The sequence below is a fragment of the Tachysurus fulvidraco genome, chromosome 10, assembly GCF_022655615.1.
Source record: "Tachysurus fulvidraco isolate hzauxx_2018 chromosome 10, HZAU_PFXX_2.0, whole genome shotgun sequence".
NCBI lineage: Eukaryota > Metazoa > Chordata > Actinopteri > Siluriformes > Bagridae > Tachysurus > Tachysurus fulvidraco.
In genome coordinates, this window is record NC_062527.1 from 1,770,013 (window position 1) to 1,790,486 (window position 20,474).

The 20,474-nt window shown below is 45.5% G+C and overlaps 1 protein-coding gene across 1 annotated transcript in view; it reads right to left on the bottom strand.

The window, feature by feature from the left end:
• Positions 1 to 10,197, bottom strand: part of LOC113639168 (protein kinase C-binding protein NELL2-like) — a 35,892-nt gene extending 25,695 nt beyond the window's left edge. The window contains exons 1-2 of the mRNA XM_027140890.2: positions 9,336 to 10,197; positions 8,447 to 8,542 (exon numbers count right to left, since the gene is read on the bottom strand). Coding sequence (XP_026996691.2) covers positions 8,447 to 8,542; positions 9,336 to 9,528 — 289 coding nt within the window. The 5' untranslated portion in view covers positions 9,529 to 10,197. The remainder of the gene's footprint in view (positions 1 to 8,446; positions 8,543 to 9,335) is intronic.
• Between the last annotated feature and the right edge of the window lie 10,277 nt (positions 10,198 to 20,474).

A 20,474-nucleotide genomic window follows, 5' to 3' on the forward strand; every position in this document is an offset into this window, starting at 1 on the left:
GACTCGTTTTACTCCCAAATACATTATTTGTCCATTATTTCCTTCTCTTATTAACTCTCCTGCTGTCTCTTGATTGATCTCATCTGTTCCTTATGTCCTGCCAAGTTTGTGTTTCTCCCCGAGTCCTTGGGAAATCTCGCACGCTTATACAGTAAAACACTTCTAAGCTGTCCGTCCTCGATCCGTAAATCTGTCCGGTTTCTTGTCTTCTTCCTCATTTTTTTCTAGTTTTTACTTTTAAAACTTGCACACGAACGTAATAAAAACTCGGATATTGTTGGTTTGACCTAACAGAGTGTGAAGCAGAGTGTCGGGGACATGGGATGTGCTAGCCTAGTGGTTAAGGTGTCAGGCTACCAATTGGAAGGCTGTGAGTTCGATTCCTACGTCCACCATGCTGCCACTGCTGGGCCCCTGAGCAAGGCCCTTAACCCTCAATTGCTCAGTTGTATAAAAATGAGATTAAAGAATGTATGTCGCTCTGGATATAAGGGCGTCTGCTAAATGCTGTAAATGTCTAGGAGAACAAATTTAAACAGAAATATATTACAGCGAAAAGGATTTCATCCTAGTAGGGACTTAGCCCAAGTGCATGAGAGCTCACTGACAGGTTATAAACAAGTATGAACCTTCGGTAAAGTGCAACTGATCTGAACCTATTGGGAGATTTTGGATTGACGTGTTAGCGATCTGCGCTACCATCGACAAGATACCAAGTGAGGGACATTCTGTTAGAAAAACCATGTTCATCTTCATCACGGCTGCATAAGACTGGCACGTGGTGATAAATCACCACCTTTGTCTTGTTTTGTTTTTTCCCAGGTTAATTTCCACCCATTTTTATATGAACGGGGGGGGGGCACGGTGGCTTAGCGGTTAGCACGTTCGCCTCACACCTCCACGGTCGGGGGTTCGATTCCCGCCTCCACCTCGTGTGTGTGGAGTTTGCATGTTCTCCCCGTGCCTCGGGGGTTTCCTCCGGGTACTCCGGTTTCCTTCCCCGGTCCAAAGACATGCATGGTAGGTTGATTGGCATCTCTGGGAAATTGTCCATAGTGTGTGTGTGTGTGAGTGAATGAGAGTGTGTGTGTGCCCTGTGATGGGTTGGCACTCCGTCCAGGGTGTATCCTGCCTCGATGCCCGATGACGCCTGAGATAGGCACAGGCTCCCCGTGACCCGAGAAGTTCGGATAAGTAGAAAATGAATGGATGTATATGAACGTTTCGAAGACCATGATCAATCGGCACGAAGCCTCCGTACGCTCTCTGAAATAAAGTCTTTGAGGTTTGATTTTTGGATATTGACAAACCTGCACTATCATGCAATTACCTTGATTTAAAGCTTAAAAAAAACTGCTATGCTTTGAAATCTCATGAGGTCCAACATCACTTGTTCTCAGACTACAGCAGTACAGAGTGCAGTCTATGCATTATACAGTGCTTTATGCATCATTACCCAAGAAGCGAATTGCTGCACTGCACTACAAGCATGCGCGTGTGCTGAAAAGTCCGTTCCCCGGAGAGGGTTATGCCATGCTACAGTACGGGCTGTAGCTGCAGACTAACACCTGGGGAAATGACATCATCACTGGGACTAAGCAAAAGATTTGGGCACGGATAGAAGAACAGAACATTTTTAGGTTTTACGGTTCACATGTTCTAGCTTGCGATATACTATATGACTCGATCGGAAAGACACGTGTTTCGGACAAAATCTTTGTAGCCGTCAAAAAACACAGCGTGCATTTCAAAGCGTGGGGTGTTTTAGTGTATGACCGAACTGGAAGGGTGGTGAATGGATGAGCCCGGTTTTTTTTCCACCTATATATATATATATATATATATAATCTTTCACTCATATTTGTTCTCCGTGATCATTCAACCCAGTGTAATGCTCATGTCATGGAGGAAGAAGAAGAGGAAGAAGAAGAAGAAGAAGTTAAGCAGAGATGATCTTTTCCCAGAACGTATTGTACACGTCGATATCGATACCGATATCGTACGCCGATATCGCGATGTCGGCCAGGATCAAACGATCTGTCCGAGACTTTCACGCCTGTGGTATGAACATTAGAAGACAAATGAATCACACTTGTCAATACACATCCAGAGCTGTACTGTACTACTCGGGGCTCAAAATATATAATGAATTAATGTGAGCCCTGTGCAGTGTGTGTGCATGTCTATCAGGTCCTAACAGAAAAGGCATCCATCTCAACTAATATCGATCTCCGTTCACAAACGGCTCGGCTGACAAGACAAGCGAAGCGAAACATCGCCGTACCTTCTGCCACATAGCGCAGTAAGCACAGTCGAAGCCTAACATTTCCACGAGTGATAATACTTCCCTTCCTTTCATTTCCTTTCCATCGTAGAATAAAGTGCCGTTTTTTTTCCTGCGATAACGTTCTGCCTCTGTTTAGAGGTACACGTCGTACTCGTACGGTTATCGCTTTCTTTCTTTTTTGTTTATTCGTCTCTTATAAACACTGCCGGTCTATCTGTGTCTGTCTATTTCTCTGCCTCTCTCTCAGAGCTGTTGCTGGGTAGTCGGCGAATCCCAAAGGTGTTCCTAAAAGCCAGAGCAGAGCTGGTGTGTGTGAGAGAGAGAGAGAGAGAGAGAGAGAGAGAGAGAGAGAGAGAGAGAGAGAAAGAGAGAGAAAGGGAGAGAGAGAGAGAGAGGGAGAGAGAGAGAAGGAGGGAGAGAGAGAGAGAGTGTCAGAGAGTCAGAGAGAGACAGAGAGAAAGAGAAAAAGAGAGAGACAGACAGAGAGAGAGAGAGAAAGAGAGAGAGTGACTCAGAGAAAGCCAGAGAGAGAGAGAGAGAGAGAGAGAGAGAGAGAGAGAGAGAGAGAGAGAGAGAGAGACAGAGACAGAGAGAGAGAGAGAGAAAGCTATATGGAGAAAAGCTAAAAAGAGAGAGAGACATAGGGGAGACAGAGAGTGTGGATGTAGATTGAGAGAGTAGAATATAAAAAGATATACATAATATATAGCCAGAATTGTGAGAGAACAGGAAATCAGAAAGATAAGAGAGAGAGATCGAGAGATAGAGAGATAGTATAGAGAGTGTGTCAGAGAGCAGAGATATCAGAGATAAATATAAAAAGAGAAGAGACGACATATATAGTATCGAGAAAGATAGAGATTCTCAGATAAATCCAGATATAGATAGATAGAGAGATATAGATATATAGAGGAGATAGAGATATATATAGACATAGAACAGATAGATATTATATACAACTATATCGAAAATCTAAAAAAATATAAGAGAACAGAGTTTAGAACATATATTGTTTTTGTTAGTGGATATATTAGTCTAGATAAATAAAAAATAGTAGACCTATATAGAGACATAGAGGTATATACATTTAAACATACTCGTATAGATAAATATAGAGATATGTATAAATATATATATATAGATAGATAGTACATATAGATATATAAACCTATAGTTTAGACCCATATATAGATACATAGCTTTATACTATAATAGAGAGACGATTACTATAGTTATACATATAGAGATAGAGATAATATAGCTATATAGTATATATATCTACATATAAACATAGATAGAGACATAGTATAAATACAGAGACATATAGAGACCTAGAATCTTATATATTGACAGATAGAGATATAGATATATAGAGATATATATATATATATATATAGATATATATAAACAGATATAGATATATATATATAAAGAGATCTACATATAAACAGAGATCGAGGAAGTATATATATATCTAGATAATATCGAGAGAATACATATATAGAACATAGAGATACATAGAATCATATAGAGAGATAGAGATATAGGTATAATATATGATCATAAAGACATAGACATATATAGACAGAGAATCAGAGAGAGAGTGACAGAGAGAGAGAGAGAGAGCATTTCTATGTTCACTCCACCCTTAACCCCTCCACCTTCTTTTTTTGTCTCTGCTTCTTTTTGCATATCCCCTAAACCATCAACCCTTCTAACAGAAATGAGAGAATCTCTGATCGTCCTCGCTGTAAGTTCCGTCCTTGAATAAATAAACCCACAAAAACACAAAACATTTCCCCGACGCTTCGACACGTGTGACAGTCAGAATCAGTCGCTTTAATTATTATGCGCAATTCCTATCACCGTCGGACGCCGTGAGACATCGACGCACTCTAATGCATCAAAACCGCTACTAAATAAGCAGTCGCAGCATGCAGAGAAGACACATAGTGATTCATAGCTGACATTCGCTGTAGTGCTGTATTGTAATGCTCTTTCCAGAAAAGCCCTCGTTCTCTGCGGGCATCTGAACCGCGTCCGTCTTTCCTTTTTTCCGCCATAAAGCTATCTGTTCTCGCTCTTTGTCTGTTTGCTTGCACGGCTAAACTCGCTGAAAAGTTCATTGTTCGAGTTCTGCGACTCTGCACGTTAAAATAAAAAAGCATGTCACTGATTAACGTGTACTGTGTTCGGGTGTGAACAGCAGCTGTCAGAGTAGTAACAGGTTCACGAGGAGCGACACACACACACACACACACACACACACACACACACACACACACACACACACACACAGCTCTACTTGTACGATCTTATTCAACCTCTTTTTAACATGGAACACTTTAGTGTTTACTCGCTCACTTAAACCTGGTTAGGGTCGTTCTGAAACTGGAGCCCAATCTTAAAACCCTGTGGAAGTGAGGCAGGAAAACTCCCTGGACGTTATGCCATTACGGTGGCTAATGCCCCTTTTCCACCGAGGCAGTTCAAGTGCAGGTTCGGAGCCTAATTTAGAACCAGTTCTTTCTGTTTCGACCGCCAAAGCACCGGCTCTGAACCAGAAAAAGTGGTTCTTAAGTAGCACCAAAACGTTGCTGGTCTAGACTTAAGAACCGCTTGTGTCAGGGCGGGGCTGTGGGCGGGGCTACTGTAAGCGCATTTGATAACGTATCTTAAGTATACTAATGTTTAATACACTTTTACTTTACCGTGATATGATACATTATCAGCACACATGATAGTAGGTAGCTACATGCTAAGGCTAACTTTTTTTCTGTGTTAACGATAAAATAACGTTATGTACTTTATCGATCACAACCTCCGTTTATACAGATTACACGGAGCCGCACGTACACGTTTTATTCGCCGCGTTTGGGTGTTAGTGTAGGTTCGCAAAGCCATGAGCATTAACAGTAAAGTAACATCCGCCATAGTTGTCGTGTTTGTGTTTGCCGCTGCTGCGCTAACGTCGCTGGGACACGTGACACGTATACAGTGACGTCACACTCGGGCGCTGTGACGCTCTCTAACGACGGAAAGGCAAACCGGTTCTTAGAAGGTTCGCCAGTGGAACCAACTTTGAACCAGCACCAGCGCTAGCTCTGAACTAGCACCCGGTTCTTTCCAATGGAAAAGAGGCATTAGCGGTTAGCACGTTCGCCTCACACCTCCAGGGTCGGGGGTTCGATTCCCGCCTCCGCCTTGTGTGTGTGGAGTTTGCATGTTCTCCCCGTGCCTCGGGGAGTTGCCTCCGGGTACTCCGGTTTTCTCCCCCCGGTCCAAAGACATGCATGGAGGTTGATTGGCATCTCTGGAAAATTGTCCGTAGTGTGTGAGTGAATGAGAGTGTGTGAACATGTGGATTTGGGCCCCTTTTACCATGCAGTGTGAATGTGGCCATACACACCACAACACATACACACACACCACACACCTCCTCAACAGTTGGGCCTGAGGCAATTCCTACCCTGTTATCTTAGATCTCTCTAGCTCCATAAACACAACCCTCACATCAATTCAGAGATTGCTTCATGGCCTGACTGATCCTGTACTGGATCCTTCATCCTAAAGCCACTGTTGCTATTAACCTCCACTTCAGTGAAAAGTCAATCTAACTAACAGCACAAATATATCATCGTCATGACCGTGTGATTGTACAGGGTAACAGGATCACTAAAGGTGAAGAGTCTTACCCATTGTCCCCATTAGGCTTCTCGATAACACGACGGTGACATTTCTTCCAACACTTACTAGCAAAGTACAAGCAAAAGTTAGCTGAGATGCTAGTTCACTTATTTATACATGCGGTTGACATTTTCTTCTATCTTCTGTACTTACTTTATTTATCTATTTATCTACTGAGGAGAAAACGAGAAGTGTCTACAAGTGATTACTGGGATGACAACAGGGCAGAGACGATACAGATTTTAACACAGGTAAGAAGGGGCAGTTTCATTTCAGGGTAAAATTCATTCATTCATCTTCTACCGCTTATCCGAACTTCTCGGGTCACGGGGAGCCTGTGTCTATCTCAGGGTCTCGGGCATCGAGACAGGATACACCCTGGACGGAGTGCCAACCCATCACAGGGCACACACACTCTCATTCACTCACACACACATAAAATGATAAAAATGATAATTATGACCTTAATGATAAAAATGACCTTTATCATTAGGGTGGGCTCACGCATCACACCTTGACCCATCCTCCTTAACCTACATGCACACGCTCGATCCTTCCCGCCCACACACCTCATCAGATATAAAAGCAGGATGTGATGAGTTCAGTCAATTGCCATAGTAAAGTGACAGCATACAATTGGGACGAGGATTTAAGCCAAAGCAGCTTAATACATTAAGAGCGATATCATCTGTTATAATTACGCTCGCCTGTAATAAAAATCACGTTTTTAAATCGGTAGCAAACCTGCTAAAAAGTACTCAGTGAAATTGTAAGACGCGTTAAAAACTACAGACGGTGCTTAGCGGTTAGCACGTTCGCCTCACACCTCCAGGGTCGGGGGTTCGATTCCGCCTCCGCCTTGTGTGGGTGGAGTTTGCATGTTCTCCCCGTGCCTCGGGGGTTTCCTCCGGGTACTTCCGGTTCCTTCCCCCGCTCCAAAGACATGCATGGTAGGTTGATTGGCATCTCTGGAAAATTGTCCGTAGTGGTGTGTGTGTGTGAGTGAATGAGAGTGTGTGTGGTGTGTGTGTGTGTGCTCTGTGATGGGTTGGCACTCCGTCCAGGGTGTATCCTGCCTCGATGCCCGATGACGCCTGAGATAGCACGGCTCCCCGTGACCCGAACAGATGAATGATAATTAGTTCTGGTAAGATTGCTGCAGTGTGTGAAAACCAGTTTTCTAGAGTTTCTGAGACATAAGTATATACCGTGTGTTGAACAAGAAGCTAAATTGTGTGCTGCTACAGAAAACGTTACTTTTTCCACTATCATTACAATCAAGTGTCTGAGGGGCTCTTCAGAATCCTAAGCGTCTATCTCGGTACACGCGGGGAGTAAAGAAAGCAATCGGAGCTTCAATCAGCAGCTGCACAGGGACACGTCATAAAAAGGCCCCTTATGTGGAATCGAGTAAAGCTGGATGAGGAAGGTCCTGTTGCAGAGACAGGCCATATATGTGTGTGTGTGTGTGTGTGTGTGTGTGTATGTGTGTGTCTTGCTGCAGCTTGCGTCTGTCTTAACCGTGTTCAGCATCTGCTGCTGCTCTTAATTACGTATAGAGGAGTAGCAGCGCTGCTGTATCACACAATGCTGAGATCACGTACACAGCATCACTGAGCTATAAATCCAGGTTTTGATTTGTAGGTCCCTGAGATGATATCAGCCCTTCTCTGGGTAATTCATAGCTAAATTAGATGTGAACGGAAACGACTTTATAACAAAAAAGTCGATAAGAGCGTGCGGACGACGGACGGCAGAAATGGACCCGAATCTGTTTAACGAGTCTCAGATGCCGAACGCTACAGTATACGACGCAGCTCTCTCTCCGGCTGCTGGACAGGTGAAAAGGAATAAAATCCTTATTCTCTTACTCTGGAGTCATACAGAGATGAAAAGCCGAGTGTATATCAAATTTTCCATGAAATCAAATTTCCAAACCGCAACAAATAACGTACGTTAAGAGCTAGTTAAATGAGACGAGGAGTTTACGGGTGACGATCGAGGCATTTAGGGCAAAATGGTGATAGTGCTGTGTGAATAATTTTAACAGTATCGGGGGTTCGATTCCTGCCTCCGCCTCATGTGTGTGGAGTTTGCATGTTCTCCTCGTGCCTCAGGGGTTTCCTCCGGGTACTCCGGTTTCCTCCCCCGGTCCAAAGACATGCATGGTAGGTTGATTGGCATCTCTGGAAAATTGTTCGTAGTGTGTGAGTGTGTGAGTGAATGAGAGTGTGTGTGTGCTCTGTGATGGGTTGGCACTCCGTCCAGGGTGTATCCTGCCTCGATGCCCGATGACGCCTGAGATAGGCACAGGCTCCCCGTGACCCGAGAAGTTCGGATAAGCGGTAGGAAACGAATGAATGAATGAATGGTGATATTTCTGAAACACACCATGGACTGTGGAACGTTCGGTAGTTCGCACAACTGCACATAGTGAATAGTAAGAAAAGGTGATAAGAAGAAACATCTTACCTGTTTCACACTTCTTCCCAGTGAAGCCCTGAGCACACACACACATGTTGGGGGAGATGCAGGTGCCGCCGTTCAAACACAGACCATCGCACAAGGCTGTAACAGAGGTTACACACATCAGACTGAATCTCAGTCAGATTTTAAAACATTTTATATTTATCGGTCACACGCTGTTATTCCTTCACACCTACACACTTAAGGTCATATACTGTACCTGTAACCCTTTATTACCGGTACGACTTACAGTATACGATCTTTCGGACATTTTCATTCGGTATAATCAAATGAATTACTTTATTAGCCTCAAGTCTGATATTAACGAATTCAGGAGGCCGCTGGCTTTGTGAGATGTTTTTAAGTCTGTTGCGATTACCTTACATAAGCCCTATTCGGACGGGATTAGTTTTACGTGGGGACGTGGAGTAATGCAATTTTACCTCAGGACGTCTGTAATATTAATCGGCCAATTCGCACGGGACAAGACATCTCAGTAAAACTAGCAGAAGTGGGAGGGGTAACTCGCTTTACGCACCACAGTAACCTCCTTGTCGTCATGTGCGTAGGACGTTGCTTCCTGTTTCAAGCGCCTCCATGCTTGTAAAACTTTAAAACAGGAAATGACGGAATTTTACCGTACATATTTACAGCGGGTCGATTAGGACGGGATCAGTATTACCTGAGGTAATTTTTCCGGACCTTTTTACAGAATGTATAAGTCGCCATAATCTTTACCGACCAAGCAACCACTGAGAAGGTCTAAAAGAAAGCAGGCGCATTATGGTATGCTAGGTACACACAGGTGTGTGTGTGTGTGTGTGTGTGTGTGTGTGTGTGTGTATGTGTGTGTTTGTGTGTAGTGAGTGTCTTTAGTGACTAGCATCGTCCTCACCTTTGCATACGGTGCCGTTGCCGGTGTAGCCGGGTTTACAGGAGCAGCTGTGCCCCCCTACAGTGTTAAAGCATAGTGCGTTCTCATCACAGCTGTGCTTCCCAGACACACACTCATCATGCTCTGGAACAGAGACAATGTCAAAAACAAAACAAAAACAAAACATGAACCAGAAACGACCGTATAAATGCATCAATGTGCATAATAATAGCTAGAATGTACTGTATGTATTCGTCTTAACGTAAGGAAAGCAAAGGTTATGTTAAAGCTTCAAAGCTAAAAAAGCTTAAAAATCTGGAACTGGGATTTCAGCATGCGCTACAGCAAATGTTATGAGATCTGGATGTGCATGTACTGTACGGTTTAAGGTTTAACACCGAAGAATCATTTTCCCAACACGAGCTCAAGGGGAGATCTTTGTCTGCATGGGATTGCGGGATAATCCTCTTTAATTCTTAACGAGGGTAGGTCCAGCAAGATCACGAACGTATTAAAGGTATTAAAGCCTAAAGGCTAATAATCACGACTGATTATCTTCCCTAGTGACATTCGCCAATGTCCGAGATAAACACGGACGACTCAGGCGTACAGTACGTTCCGCTCTAAACCACGTCGTCCGTTCGAAATGTCCCGTAGTCCGTTCCGGCTATCGTTATCACGGGTAGAACTACAGCCGATAAAAGTAGCGTGTGATCGTGATGCGGGTATAAGATAAAGTACGGATGCGGAGTCCGAATGTCACCTTGAAAATGATTCGTGTTAAAAGTCCGCAGTGATTCGAGGACCGGTGCTAAAATGGACAGAGAGCGAAGGAGGGAAAGAGAGAGAGGATGGCACAGAAAGAGAGAGGTAGGCAGGAGATTGAAATAGATAGAGAAATCACAGAGAGAGAGAGAGAGAGAGAGAGAGAGAGAGAGAGAGAGAGGGAATACAAGGTGACTCTGTAAAGTCAGAGTATGACTCATTCCTGCATGGATGCCCTTGGACTGAAACTCTAGTGAACAATGCTTTTACTTATCTCACTCCACACACTAGCTTTCATGCCAAAGAGAATCCTACACCAGATGATGTACTGTAAGGGTTTCCAGAAAAACTCACCCTTTGTTTTAAGCTCGTGGATATTCAGTTATTGGTAAAGATAAAGATCCTTTCCCGTCTTCATCAGCGGAGTGTACAGTACAGTACGGTACGTAGTGTACTTATAAAGCTGTCAGAACGAATACTGAGCTTTTATTCACCCCGAGGCAGACCGATATTGTAATGCTTGCTCTAGGCCATGTAATATATTGTAATGCAGTGATTATAGTGTAAGACATTCAGTTATGCACCCAGCCATGCATGCATATCCACCCTGCCTCTGTACAGTCCTGAATTATACACAGGAATCTGACTTGCTGAGAGTCCGAACGAGGCAGGAATTAAATGTCAAGTAGACGGGTGAGGAGATTAACCCAAGGTCACCGCGGCCTGCCGGCGGTTAGACCCGCACGCTGTGCGTTACTGCGAGCGTATCGACAGGATTGCAGAGACGCTGTGACACTTTCTCACCTCCTGCCACTCAAATCTACTCCCTCTCCCCCCTTCATTCGTTCTAGCCTTGTTCATGCTCCTGTCAGATAAACAATCAATTATGTACAGGCAGTCACCAAGGGGACGCTCTGTGTTATTTTTCCTCTCCTCTTACTCCTCCATTGCCGTCGGAACATCTGTGCCGAGACAAAGCGGCTCGTACCAAACCCTTAGCTACATGCTAATGAACGGCATTTATTTACAGCGTGAAGAAAAAGCCTGAATACAAGCCTCTTTCACCATTTATGAAAGAAGAGGTCTGTGTTACTGTATAATGCATGCCTTTCACAAACTATTCCTGAACACGTACACGTGTGTGTGTGTGTGTGTGTGTGTGTGTGTGTGTGTGTGTGTGTGTGTGTGTGTGTGTGTGTGTGTGTGTGTGTGTGTGTATATTCGGCTTTCATGCAGACCGTGTTGTGAAAATACAAGTCTTTCTGCGCATAAAGCACCGGAGGAGCGAGATTCAAATTTAGAACGACGCTACGATCGAATAGCTTTAATCAACCCGTCTCTTTAGCACGGTCACCACCAGGATCTCACAGATGCTTCCTTACTTATATATAAAAACTGTTGCACAAGAATTAGAACACTATTCATTTCCCCCCATTACTAACAGGTGCTGTATTCACTAACACACATTTCTATTTGTAAACTCAAAATTCCAGTTATCTGTGCTTCTTTAGAAGCCCAAAGCTCTGAGGGAGGCCTGAGAAACACTGTTGATAGCAGCGTCTTTGAACTGACTCGCTCTAATCCCGCTTCCCCTGTGACCCCCAGTGGGTAAGTGAGGTAGCTGGTGCACACACCCACACACAGATCGGGAAAAGAGTCAGCCAGCGCTGTTATCATCAGATTAAAGCCTTCTTACTGACCTCAGGAGAAAAAACATAAACACACACACACACACACCCACACACACACGCACACACACACACACACACACACACACACACTCTCACATATATATACTGAAACATCAAGAGAAAGTAAAAAAGAAAGGGGGATAGACAGCTAAAGAGAGAGTGTTCCCATCTCGGGGATTATTAGCTAATCTTTATTATTGCTGGAACACTTGAACTCGCACCTCACTTCAGTAAGAAATGAAGTGAAATCTTGACCTTCAAATTAAAGGAGTGATAAAAGAGAAGAGAAGGTTGTATTTCATTAATCCAGCAGTGAGGGGGGGCGCAAGATTCGTGGCCTAACGGTTAGAGAGTTTGACTCCTAACCCTAAGGTTGTGGGTTCGAGTCTCGGGCCGGCCACGACTGAGGTGCCCTTGAGCAAGGCACAGAACCCTCCCAACTGTTTCCCGGGCGCCGCAGCATAAATGGCTGCCTACTGCTCCGGGTGTGTGTTCACGGTGTGTGTGTGTGTGTGTGTGAACTTTGGATGGGTTAAATGCAGAGAACGAATTCTGAGTCTTGATCCAAGTTGGCGGCGCGGCAGTAGCACGCAGCGGCCTCTCCGGATTCAATACGGTGCTAATTACGTTTTTAAGTTTTTATTTACGGTTTTGAGCCCGACCATTGCTTCTACATGGATGCCAGAGACAGCGGTGTTCATGTATACAAACATGTATACAAACACCAGGACCTAATAAAGTACAGAAATCGTGTAACAACCAACCTGCACGATGATGTACTGGTTAGGCTTCGTGACCTCGGCTTGCTGCGGAGACCAGGCCTCCAGTCCCCGGTGTCGCCTGATACCAGAGACCAGGGGAGGGGACGCCGAAAGCGGTTCGCGAGGAAGCGGAAGCGTGGTAAGCGAGCGGGCGTCCGTGCTAGGCTAAAAACAAACCCTAGCCGGCCGGCTCTCCCATCCATTCTACTATCCAACGTTTGCTCCCTGGACAATAAACTGGACTACATCCGACTCGAACGCTCTACACGGCGAGAGATTAGAAACTGCTCCGTGTTTGTTTTACGGAGACGTGGCTCAGCGACAGAGTTCCGGACGCCGCCATTCAGCTGGACGGGCTAACTTCATTTAGAGCCGACAGAAATGCAGCTCTTTGCGGTAAGACTCGCGGTGGTGGTGTGTGTGTTTATATCAACACGGAATGGTGCAAGAACTCTGTGCTTGTTTCTACTTACTGCTCATCGTCAGTAGAGTTTGTGACTGTTAGATGCAGACCATTTTATTTACCACGGGAATTTACTACTGTTTACATTGTCGGAGTTTACATTCCTCCTAGCGCTAATGCTAAAGAGGCGCTAAGTGAGCTATACGGAGCTATTAGCGACCTACAGAATGTTCACCCCGACGGACTTTTTATCATCGCCGGAGATTTCAACCATGCAAATCTTAAGTCAGTGCTCCCTAAATTCCATCAGCATGTGGACTTTGCTACGAGAGGTGAAAACACGCTGGATCTTGTTTACACAAACATTCCCGGCGCGTACCGTGCGGAGCCCCGCCCCCACCTCGGCTACTCAGACCACATCACTGTTATGCTAATTCCAGCATACAGACCACTCGTCAGACGCTCAAAACCGGTTCTGAAGCAGGTGAAAACCTGGCCAGCAGGAGCCACTTCTGCTCTTCAGGACTGCTTTGAGTGCACTGACTGGAATATATTCAGGGAGGCTGCAACCAACGGCGACTCCGTCAACTTGGAGGAGTACACGTCAGCAGTGACCAGTTACATCGGCAAGTGCATTGATGACGTGACCGTTTCCAAGACCATCACTACACGCCCCAACCAGAAGCCGTGGATGAATGCTAATGTGCGTGCTCTGCTGAGGTCTAGGGACCTAGCCTTCAGAACAGGGGACAGGGTGGCCCTAAGAACAGCAAGGGCCAAACTGTCCCGAGCCATCAGAGAGGCAAAGCGTGCACATGCCCAGACAATCCACAGCCACTTCCAGGACAGCGGAGACACCCGGCGCATGTGGCAGGGCATACAGGCGATCACAAACTACAAGACAGCTTCACCTGCTTGTGATAGCGACGCCTCCCTCCCAGACGCGTTGAACGAGTTCTACGCTCGGTTCGAGGTACAGAACAACGTTACGCCAAGGAAGACCATCCCTCGTCCCGACGACCAGGTACTCTGTCTATCCACGGCCGACGTGAGGAGATCTCTATGCAGAGTTAACCCACGGAAGGCTGCTGGACCAGACAACATTCCTGGCAGGGTGCTCAGAGAATGTGCGGAACAGCTAGCGGATGTCTTTACGGACATCTTCAACATTTCCCTGAGCAGCGCCGTTGTTCCTACGTGCCTCAAAACTACCACCATCGTTCCTGTCCCAAAGAAGTCTACAGTGTCTTGCCTCAATGACTATCGTCCCGTTGCACTCACACCCATAGTTATGAAGTGCTTCGAGAAGCTCGTCATGAGGCACATCAAGACCCAGCTACCACCCTCACTTGACCCCCTACAGTTCGCGTATCGTCCAAACCGCTCCACAGACGATGCCATTACCACAGCCCTCCACTTAGCCCTCACCCATCTGGACAATAAGGACACTTATGTACGAATGCTGTTCATAGACTTTAGTTCAGCATTTAATACAATCATCCCTCAGCACCTGATTGGGAAGCTGAGCCTGCTGGGACTAAACACCTCCCTCTGCAACTGGATCCTGGACTTCCTGACTGGGAGACCTCAGTCAGTCCGGATCGGGAACAGCATCTCCAGCACCACCACACTGAACACTGGAGCTCCTCAAGGCTGCGTGCTCAGTCCACTGCTGTTCACTCTGCTGACTCACGACTGTGCAGCAATGCACAGATCGAATCATATTATTAAGTTCGCAGAGAGAGAGAGAGAGAGAGAGAGAGAGAGAGAGAGAGACAGAGAAACAGAGAGAGAGAGAGAGAGAGAGAAAGAGAGAGACAGAGAAACAGAGAGAGAGAGAGAGAGCATTTCTATGTTCACTCCACCCTTAACCCCTCCACCTTCTTTTTTTGTCTCTGCTTCTTTTTGCATATCCCCTAAACCATCAACCCTTCTAACAGAAATGAGAGAATCTCTGATCGTCCTCGCTGTAAGTTCCGTCCTTGAATAAATAAACCCACAAAAACACAAAACATTTCCCCGACGCTTCGACACGTGTGACAGTCGGAATCAGTCGCTTTAATTATTATGCGCAATTCCTATCACCGTCGGACGCCGTGAGACATCGACGCACTCTAATGCATCAAAACCGCTACTAAATAAGCAGTCGCAGCATGCAGAGAAGACACATAGTGATTCATAGCTGACATTCGCTGTAGTGCTGTATTGTAATGCTCTTTCCAGAAAAGCCCTCGTTCTCTGCGGGCATCTGAACCGCGTCCGTCTTTCCTTTTTTCCGCCATAAAGCTATCTGTTCTCGCTCTTTGTCTGTTTGCTTGCACGGCTAAACTCGCTGAAAAGTTCATTGTTCGAGTTCTGCGACTCTGCACGTTAAAATAAAAAAGCATGTCACTGATTAACGTGTACTGTGTTCGGGTGTGAACAGCAGCTGTCAGAGTAGTAACAGGTTCACGAGGAGCGACACACACACACACACACACACACACACACAGACACACACACACACACACACACACACACACACACACACACACACACACACACACACACACAGACACACACACATACACACAGCTCTACTTGTACGATCTTATTCAACCTCTTTTTAACATGGAACACTTTAGTGTTTACTCGCTCACTTAAACCTGGTTAGGGTCGTTCTGAAACTGGAGCCCAATCTTAAAACCCTGTGGAAGTGAGGCAGGAAAACTCCCTGGACGTTATGCCATTACGGTGGCTAATGCCCCTTTTCCACCGAGGCAGTTCAAGTGCAGGTTCGGAGCCTAATTTAGAACCAGTTCTTTCTGTTTCGACCGCCAAAGCACCGGCTCTGAACCAGGAAAAGTGGTTCTTATGTAGCACCAAAACGTTGCTGGTCTAGACTTAAGAACCGCTTGTGTCAGGGCGGGGCTGTGGGCGGGGCTACTGTAAGCGCATTTGATAACGTATCTTAAGTATACTAATGTTTAATACACTTTTACAGCGATATGATACATTATCAGCACACATGATAGTAGGTAGCTACATGCTAAGGCTAACTTTTTTTCTGTGTTAACGATAAAATAACGTTATGTACTTTATCGATCACAACCTCCGTTTATACAGATTACACGGAGCCGCACGTACACGTTTTATTCGCCGCGTTTGGGTGTTAGTGTAGGTTCGCAAAGCCATGAGCATTAACAGTAAAGTAACATCCGCCATAGTTGTGTTTGTGTTTGCCGCTGCTGCGCTAACGTCGCTGGGACACGTGACACGTATACAGTGACGTCACACTCGGGCGCTGTGACGCTCTCTAACGACGGAAAGGCAAACCGGTTCTTAGAAGGTTCGCCAGTGGAACCAACTTTGAACCAGCACCAGCGCTAGCTCTGAACTAGCACCCGGTTCTTTCCAATGGAAAAGAGGCATTAGCGGTTAGCACGTTCGCCTCACACCTCCAGGGTCGGGGGTTCGATTCCCGCCTCCGCCTTGTGTGTGTGGAGTTTGCATGTTCTCCCCGTGCCTCGGGGGTTTCCTCCGGGTACTCCGGTTTCCTCCCCCGGTCCAAAGACATGCATGGTAGGTTGATTGGCATCTCTGGAAAATTGTCCGTAGTGTGTGAGTGAATGAGAGTGTGTGAACATGTGGATTTGGGCCCCTTTTACCTGCAGTGTGAATGTGGCCATACACACACACACACATACACACACACACACACCTCCTCACAGTTGGGCCTGAGGCAAATTCACTACCCTGTTATCTTAGATCTCTCTTAGCTCCATAAACACAACCCTCACATCAATTCAGAGATTGCTTCATGGCCTGACTGATCCTGTACTGGATCCTTCATCCTAAAGCCACTGTTGCTATTAACCTCCACTTCAGTGAAAAGTCAATCTAACTAACAGCACAAATATATCATCGTCATGACCGCGTGATTGTACAGGGTACAGGATCACTAAAGGTGAAGATCTTACCCATTGTCCCCATTAGGCTTCTCGATAACACGACGGTGACATTTCTTCCAACACTTACTAGCAAAAGTACAAGCAAAAGTTAGCTGAGATGCTAGTTCACTTATTTATACATGCGTTGACATTTTCTTCTATCTTCTGTACTTACTTTATTTATCTATTTATCTACTGAGGAGAAAACGAGAAGTGTCTACAAGTGATTACTGTGGATGACAACAGGGCAGAGACGATACAGATTTAACACCAGGCAAGAAGGGGCAGTTTCATTTCAGGGTAAAATTCATTCATTCATCTTCTACCGCTTATCCGAACTTCTCGGGTCACGGGGAGCCTGTGTCTATCTCAGGGGTCATCGGGCATCGAGACAGGATACACCCTGGACGGAGTGCCAACCCATCACAGGGCACACACACTCTCATTCACTCACACACACATAAAATGATAAAAATGATAAATTATGACCTTAATGATAAAAATGACCTTTATCATTAAGGGTGGTCTCACGCATCACAACCTTGACCCATCTCCTTAACCTACATGCACACGCTCGATCCTTCCCGCCACACACCTCATCAGAATATAAAAGCAGGATGTGATGAGTTCAGTCAATTGCCATAAGTAAAGTGACAGCATACATTGGACGAGGATATTAAGCCAAAGCAGCTTAATACATTTAAGAGCGATATCATCTGTTATAATTACGCTCGCCTGTAATAAAATCACGTTTTTAAATCGGTAGCAAACCTGCTAAAAATTACTCAGTGGAAATTGTAAGACGCGTTAAAAACTACAGACGGTGGCTTAGCGGTTAGCACGTTCGCCTCACACCTCCAGGGTCGGGGGTTCGATTCCCGCCTCCGCCTTGTGTGGGTGGAGTTTGCATGTTCTCCCCGTGCCTCGGGGGTTTCCTCCGGGTACTCCGGTTTCCTCCCCCGCTCCAAAGACATGCATGGTAGGTTGATTGGCATCTCTGGAAAATTGTCCGTAGTGTGTGTGTGTGTGTGAGTGAATGAGAGTGTGTGTGTGTGTGTGTGTGCTCTGTGATGGGTTGGCACTCCGTCCAGGGTGTATCCTGCCTCGATGCCCGATGACGCCTGAGATAGGCACAGGCTCCCCGTGACCCGAACAGATGAATGATAATTAGTTCTGGTAAAGATGCTGCATTGTGTGAAACCATTTTTCTAGAGTTTCTGAGACATAAGTATATACCGTGTGTTGAACAAGAAGCTAAAATTGTGTGCTGCTACAGAAACGTTACTTTTTCCACTATCATTACAATCAAGTGTCTGAGGGCTCTTCAGAATCCTAAGCGTCTATCTCGGTACACGCGGGGAGTAAAGAAAAGCAATCGGAGCTTCAATCAGCAGCTGCACAGGGACACGTCATAAAAAGGCCCCTTTATGTGGAATCGATGTAAAGCTGGATGAGGAAGGTCCTGTTGCAGAGACAGGCCATATATGTGTGTGTGTGTGTGTGTGTGTGTGTGTATGTGTGTGTCTTGCTGCAGCTTGCGTCTGTCTTAACCGTGTTCAGCATCTGCTGCTGCTCTTAATTACGTATAGAGGAGTAGCAGCGCTGCTGTATCACACAATGCTGAGATCACGTACACAGCATCACTGAGCTATAAATCCAGGTTTTGATTTGTAGGTCACTGAGATGATATCAGCCCTTCTCTGGGTAATTCATAGCTAAATTAGATGTGAACGGAAACGACTTTATAACAAAAAAGTCGATAAGAGCGTGCGGACGACGGACGGCAGAAATGGACCCGAATCTGTTTAACGAGTCTCAGATGCCGAACGCTACAGTATACGACGCAGCTCTCTCTCCGGCTGCTGGACAGGTGAAAAGGAATAAAATCCTTATTCTCTTACTCTGGAGTCATACAGAGATGAAAAGCCGAGTGTATATCAAATTTTCCATGAAATCAAATTTCCAAACCGCAACAAATAACGTACGTTAAGAGCTAGTTAAATGAGACGAGGAGTTTACGGGTGACGATCGAGGCATTTAGGGCAAAATGGTGATAGTGCTGTGTGAATAATTTTAACAGTATCGGGGGTTCGATTCCTGCCTCCGCCTCATGTGTGTGGAGTTTGCATGTTCTCCTCGTGCCTCAGGGGTTTCCTCCGGGTACTCCGGTTTCCTCCCCCGGTCCAAAGACATGCATGGTAGGTTGATTGGCATCTCTGGAAAATTGTTCGTAGTGTGTGAGTGTGTGAGTGAATGAGAGTGTGTGTGTGCTCTGTGATGGGTTGGCACTCCGTCCAGGGTGTATCCTGCCTCGATGCCCGATGACGCCTGAGATAGGCACAGGCTCCCCGTGACCCGAGAAGTTCGGATAAGCGGTAGGAAACGAATGAATGAATGAATGGTGATATTTCTGAAACACACCATGGACTGTGGAACGTTCGGTAGTTCGCACAACTGCACATAGTGAATAGTAAGAAAAGGTGATAAGAAGAAACATCTTACCTGTTTCACACTTCTTCCCAGTGAAGCCCTGAGCACACACACACATGTTGGGGGAGATGCAGGTGCCGCCGTTCAAACACAGACCATCGCACAAGGCTGTAACAGAGGTTACACACATCAGACTGAATCTCAGTCAGATTTTAAAACATTTTATATTTATCGGTCACACGCTGTTATTCCTTCACACCTACACACTTAAGGTCATATACTGTACCTGTAACCCTTTATTACCGGTACATCGGATTTCCTTCCGCCGGTGGACGACTTACAGTATACGATCTTTCAGACATTTTCATTCGGTATAATCAAATGAATTACTTTATTAGCCTCAAGTCTGATATTAACGAATTCAGGAGGCCGCTGGCTTTGTGAGATGTTTTTAAGTCTGTTGCGATTACCTTACATAAGCCCTATTCGGACGGGATTAGTTTTACGTGGGGACGTGGAGTAATGCGATTTTACCTCAGGACGTCTGTAATATTAATCGGCCAATTCGCACGGGACAAGACATCTCAGTAAAACTAGCAGAAGTGGGAGGGGTAACTCGCTTTACGCACCACAGTAACCTCCTTGTCGTCATGTGCGTACGACGTTGCTTCCTGTTTCAAGCGCCTCCATGCTTGCAAAACTTTAAAACAGGAAATGACGGAATTTTACCGTACATATTTACAGCGGGTCGATTCGGACGGGATCAGTATTACCTGAGGTAATTTTTCCGGACCTTTTTACAGAATGTATAAGTCGCCGTATTCTTTACTGACATTAGCCCTATTCGGACGGGATTAGTTTTATGTGGGGACGTGGGGGGTAAAGTAATTATTACCAGAGCTTCTCTGTGATTTTAGTCCCGTCCGAATGTGCCATCTCGGTAATCATCACGGACAATGTCAGTAAAGATTACGGCGACTTTTACCTTCTGTAAAAAGGTCCAGAAAAATTACCTCAGGTAATACTGATCCCGTCCGAATAGACCCGCTGTAAATATGTACGGTAAAATTCCGTCATTTCCTGTTTAAAAGTCGCGTTTTGCAAGCATGGAGGCGCTTGAAACAGGAAGCAACGTCATACGCACATGACGACAAGGAGGTTACTGTGGTGCGTAAAGCGAG